General features: G+C 37.4%; 1 protein-coding gene across 1 annotated transcript; it reads right to left on the bottom strand.

The window, feature by feature from the left end:
- Nucleotides 1-1,222: 1,222 nt before the first annotated feature.
- Nucleotides 1,223-4,264, bottom strand: MAP1LC3C (microtubule associated protein 1 light chain 3 gamma). The gene is made up of 4 exons (XM_072409433.1): nucleotides 4,112-4,264; nucleotides 3,983-4,038; nucleotides 3,708-3,814; nucleotides 1,223-1,624 (listed from the first exon to the last, which is right to left on the bottom strand). Exons 1-4 carry the CDS (start codon nucleotides 4,176-4,178, stop codon nucleotides 1,453-1,455), a joined length of 402 nt encoding a protein of 133 aa, XP_072265534.1. The 5' UTR covers nucleotides 4,179-4,264; the 3' UTR covers nucleotides 1,223-1,452.
- Nucleotides 4,265-5,922: the final 1,658 nt, after the last annotated feature.

Below are 5,922 nucleotides of genomic sequence, written 5' to 3'. Positions count from 1 at the left end.
AGTCTAAGGTCAATTGTTAGGGAGAAGCCAATGAACCTAACTGCATGTTTTTGGGATGTGGGAGGAAACCGGAGTACCCGGAGGAAACCCACGCAGACACGGGGAGAACCTGCAAACTCCATGCAGATAATGTCCTGGCTGGGGATCGAACCTAGCACTGCAAAGGCCGGAGTGCTAACCCCTGAGCCACCGTGCTGATGAATTAATTTGATTGGCCAAGAAACTATAGTCACAGCCAAACACACATTTATTCCTGTCCTAAGCAGTGAGGGGATAGGGCTCCATATACAGACATTAAGCACACAAATGTGTAATGGCAAAAACTTGGACAGACACTGGAATGGAGGAAAGGTTGGGGACCTAGGCTGCTGATGAGACAAAGATAAGGACTTTCACCTTGAAAGCCTATGTAGACAGGCCAGAAGAGATGGTCCCCTTATTTCTTTTTGCATTAAGAGCATTACAGGTAGTCCTCAGGTTACATACAAGACAGGGACTGTAGGTTTGTTCTTAAGTTGAATTTGTATGTAAGTCAGAACATGTACATTATTTTAATACATGAAGTTTGTCTCAACATATTAGGCCGCATGGTGGCAGTTACTGTAGAAAATCCTCACTGAGTTAATCACAGTTATAATCACACAAAGCAAAAAAAAAAAATCTTTATGGAGCCTAAACATTCATTAACTTCTGGAACAAGCTGTGCACCAATATGCAAAAAGAAACAACTGGAGAGTTTGTCTTGGCCATTAAAGAGTTACAGGAGCTTGCAGAACACCTCAGCCCCCAAGATCACCCACAACCTTAGCTGTGTTTAACAAAAGATTTTTGCAAGTCATGCAAACCACCCCCTACCTCTATCAAGCCTCTGTCCTGCACACCAGTGAGCAGGGAAGCCCTAGGAGTCATCTATGTCAGATGTCCCCAACTCAGGGACTACCTTTAGTGAGAAAATATGGAAATCAAAACAGTTGATCCACAGCTTTTGTCTTTTGAAGACTAGTCCAAGTTGAAATTTATGGAAAACCTTTAAGCCAAGTACCCATACACACTTCCATATTGTAAAAGCACATGTAACCACGAAAATGGCCCATTTCTTCCCATCACTTGTGGCTTGGAAGATATTTGCCATCTTTCTATTTTCTGCATCTTAATTGTACACAACTTTTGCCCTTATACACAAGAGAGTTTGATGAGAAGCTTCTTTTAATGCATTTATTTTATTAATAAGCCCTAAAACCTAAAGTACATTTGAATTATCCCCCCACCCTCCCTTTATTACATTAATTCAATAGAAAATTTCCAGTTAAGAAAAGAGTAAAAGGTAATTTAAGGGAAATCATTAAAATCTAAATTTTGATTAGGATAAAAACATTGGTTGCTCTTATGAAAAGGCACTCCTTAGGTTCTCAGCAGTTAGCAGCACTTGTTTTCGGAGGAACAATTTACCCATCAAGCACCCAATCCACCAAACATTTCCTGGGATGCATAGATCATATATAAAAAGCCATCTTCGTCTTTTTGGTCCTCGTACAGTTCAGTCATAGTAAGAGTCATGCTAGGAAGGGTCTTCCCTTTCACCAGAACGTACAAGGCATGCGTGGCTGACAAATGCATTCTGTCTCTGTAAAAGTAATTAAAGTACATTTACTGAATTACACTAAAATAAGTTTTTTCAGCGCAGTTTCTAAATTCATTAAGACTATAATATTGAACTGTATGGCACGTAATCATTTTGGATGCCATTCACGTTTATTACATTGCATTAAACACATTATTACTAAACAGGATTTATATAGTGCCAACATAATACGTAGCGCTGTACAATAAATAGGAGTTGGAAATTACAGACAAATACAGACAGTGACACAGGAGGAGAGGACCCTGTCCCAAAGAGCTTACAATCTATAAGGTGGGGAACTGTAGCGCAATAACATGGGCCTTTGATTGAGAGAATATGTAAACTGCCATTTCTGACCTGGTTCTACAAAATACAGCTTGCCTGGCTGGTGTTCTGATCAGCTTTACATCCAGGCTATTGACTTTTTTTTTTAGAATGAGTTCCCATTGCTTCATAGGTCTTACCTTTCTGTCCCCATCCCCCTATTATATTTCTGTTCTATTATAATGTATGGTGATATTCAATTTTAGTACTGCTGCTCTCCGTTACTTTCATACTCCATAAAATTTAAAATGCTTTTGTTTACCTGTACCTTGGTTAATTAAAAAAAAAGTTCTGTAATGACAGCCTACCTAATCTCCGTAGTATAGATCCACCTGAATCTGTGTTGCTTTGGGGCAGTTTTCCAATTTGACCGTACTTTGCCACCAACATCAAGTCTGTCCTAAGGCTAGATTCACAAATATAGGTTTGCATTGCAGTTTTTGCCTCCGTTTATCATTATTTAACATAAGATGCAATTTCTATTAAAAAGGTCTTATGACCACTGATTATGTCAGTGCACATTTAGCACACAGTGCCCATAGATTGTAAGCTCCTTGAGGCAGGGTCCTCTTCTCTACCTGTGTCACCGTCTGTCATTTGCTACCCCTATTTAATGTACAGTGCTGGATAAAAATAAAAATAATATAATGTGAAAACCATTGAAAGCACACAAAAATTATGAATAGGGCCTGAAAGTTGAAATCTGAGAGATGGCTGCAGAAAAATAATTCATTTCATAGGAATAACCTGTCTGCCAGATTAGTAAAATTTTATATAGAGTGAAGGAGAAATAAATCTACTGGGATTGTTTTTATTGCAGACATACTGCTCCAATGACTGGCACCACCAGAGACAAAAATTAGGAGATGAAAACAAGACTGGCATCGGCTGTTTTATAACCATTAAATACACATGGGCACAGGAAACTGTTGCATCTAAGCTGGTGCAATACTCCCCACAGCAAGGGCCCAATGGAGTAAGCAATAAAAATGTGCCTATAGAAGCTAAGAGTGCAATGAAACCTTTGCTGGGAGCCTGCTTGCATCAATCATTGTAGAACCAAGCAAAGCTCAGCATTCGTTATTGATGTGCTATTCAGAATAATGATGTACAAGAATAATATTATTCTATGGTGGACAAAATAAAATGAATGGTACTGTTCTATAAAACACAACATACAGAGGTACACCAATACAGGTTACACCACAAGGTAAAAGCAGGAGTGGTTGGGTAGGAAATTTAGTATAAGACTGCAACTTAATTTATAAAGTTCCTTCTCTAATTTGAGACTATTATCTCACCCATGACCACTATGTGGTCTGCTGCAGACCAACAAAATGTTCTCTCTTGGCTGCTCAGTATTTCATATACAGGGGTCACAAATACTTTGCAAAACCAAGTTGCAGCTCATTGTGTATCCTAGGTGTGCCAGTTGTTACCAATTAGCTTAATGAATCTCCCTAAGGGTTGGCTCACACTAATGCACAACATATGTGTTAGTACACTGGCTCACCACCATTCATTGTCAATGGCACCCCTTAGGATTACAATGCTGAATGCGTTACATTTACCTGCAGTGTTCTGTGTTTGGCAGCTCATTCAATGGACAACACAAAACAATTTCCATAGGTTTATTAAAATATTTTTAAATTGTGAATCATACATAAAAAATACATAAAAATAAAGGGAGTTCAGTGTGAGATTAGTGTACATGAATGCAGACATGTCTAAGATCAAACAAACCAAAAAGCAGAACACATACCTGATAATACTCACGAATTGAGACATGGTGATATCCTGTGGAACAAGAAATTTGGTTTTGTCCAGGCGCGGCAGGTATTTTTCTTTAGCATACCTCTCCACAATAACCTTAAATAAATAAATTATATATATATATATTTATATTTATATATATAAAAAATCTGTTCCTAAGCAGAGAGCATTTAAATCATATTAACAAACAAGACATATTGCATTCTATTGGAGATCAAGAATATTTACACCATATAACAAGGACATGAAATAAAAAAACATTACCGGGATTTTAGTTGGATACTTGGCCTTCATACCAATGGCTTCTGTTTTTCGAGTTTCTGTAAATACACATATAAGTTGTCAAAAACTATAAAATTGTAAACTTTTTTTTTTGAATAATCCACCATTTACCAAGTGACTTTCTCTGCTTAAATGGTTTTGAACGGGAAGCATTTCGAGGCGGATGCATTGGCTTCATTTCACTGATATCAGCAATTTTTCAGATGTGTTTAAGCTTTTTTATAAAATTTTTTCTTTATTTTTTTTTCTTTTAAATATAATCTATGACATCCAAGCTAAGAGGTCTGATGATTAGCCAAGTGAGTCCTTTTATACCTGACGACCCACCTGATTCACAGCTTTGGGGGTGGGGAGAAGCTTGAAAAATAGTAAAGTATCACACAGAAATAAATACATGCAGACAATATATAAGGAATAAAATTTCTCCAATTATTAGACAAGCCCCCCTAGATCAGTCATGATCTACAATTATTGTTTTCTACAAAATGATAAGATGTGGAACCCTATAAAACAAAACTCACATTAAAACCCATGGCAGGTAGCACAGAGTATTTAACCCTTTGTCTCTGATGTCATTGAATGTTCAGATCGGCGTCTTGAATCCAATTAAGCAAAATTTAGACTTTTTACTCATTTATACCTGATATTCAAAAATATGAGGCTTGTCACTACTGACTTCTAGACAGAAATAAAAAAAATCACACATATTTAATATCGATTATATATATCTATAATTATTATAAAACATTTAGTTTATTTTTTAATGCAGGGCTGGAGTTTAGGAGGAAGAAGCAGAACAAGGAGCCACTCATTCGCTAACAATGAAAATGTTAGTTGGAAGTGAATGAAGAATAATAGATCGATGGATGATCATCTCTGTGCTGCCTGATTTTTTAGGCAGCCAATCAGGACAAAGAATAAAGTGCACCCAGGCTCAGGATGCCGTGTGTTGTGTGTATAGGGAGAAATTGGGGAGGGCAGACAGGTAAAGCAATAACTTATTGACTACTTTTCTTTAATTTTAGGAGATGACAATCAATTTCCAAATTCAGTATGTGCATAGCTGCACTAATTGTAAAAAATACACATTGTTTTTTATACCAAGGAAACGACTATCAGTATCCAATTTCACAGATCAGCACACCATATAATCCCTCATAGGTAAAAGTTTATTGTTCCAGACAAAACAACCTGATGTCCTGCGTTTGACGCGTTTCGCTATAAACTGAGCACAACTGAGGAACCATCACATCAGTTTCAGTTATGGCTTCATGTCATTTTGCCCTGAATAATAAGTTTTACCTGCATGGGATTGTACGGTGTGTCACCAGTTTTTCCTACAGTTTCTGTAGATTTGTTGGCTGATCATCCATGATAAGAGTCTCCAGCACATCCCAATAGTGATATATTGGGTATATCAAGTAACATTGGTCACTACCTGAGTTCAGGGAACTCATTGTCATGTTCAAGAAACCAATTTCAGATTTGAGCTTAGTGGGATGTCATATTATCCTACTGAAAGTAGCCATCAGAAGATAGGTATGCTGCAGTCATAAAGAGATGGATATGTTCAGCAGAAATACTAAGGTAAGCTATGGCATTTATACGATCCTCAGTTGGTGCTAAATGGGTGAAAGTGTGCCAAGGAAATATCCCCCAAACTGTTACATCCCAACCACCAGTCTATACCACTGATATATTGCAGAATAGATCCATGCTTTTATGTTGTTGATACCAAACACTGAACCTTATATCCAAATGTAGACATTTACAGAGTTCTTGGCTGACAGGGGGGGCAACTGTGATCTCTGCTGATGTAGCCCATCAGCCCCAAGGTTAGATGTATTTTAAATGATGCATACCTTAGAGATAGATAGATAGATAGATAGATAGATAGATAGATAGATAGATAGATAGATAGA

The sequence above is a fragment of the Pyxicephalus adspersus genome, chromosome 4 (genome assembly GCF_032062135.1).
Source record: "Pyxicephalus adspersus chromosome 4, UCB_Pads_2.0, whole genome shotgun sequence".
Taxonomy (NCBI): domain Eukaryota; kingdom Metazoa; phylum Chordata; class Amphibia; order Anura; family Pyxicephalidae; genus Pyxicephalus; species Pyxicephalus adspersus.
Note: the sequence above shows the minus strand (reverse complement) of the source record. Positions and strands in the feature narration are given on the sequence as shown.

Bases quoted from the DNA above. Each gene is read 5' to 3' on its own strand.
- MAP1LC3C (XM_072409433.1), bottom strand. From the start codon at position 4,178: ATGAAGCCAATGCATCCGCCTCGAAATGCTTCCCGTTCAAAACCATTT. The intron at 4,039-4,111 runs GTAAATGGTGGA...GTGTATTTACAG, and splicing joins TAAGCAGAGAAAGTCACTTG to AAACTCGAAAAACAGAAGCC. The intron at 3,815-3,982 runs GTAATGTTTTTT...TATTTATTTAAG, and splicing joins AGTATCCAACTAAAATCCCG to GTTATTGTGGAGAGGTATGC.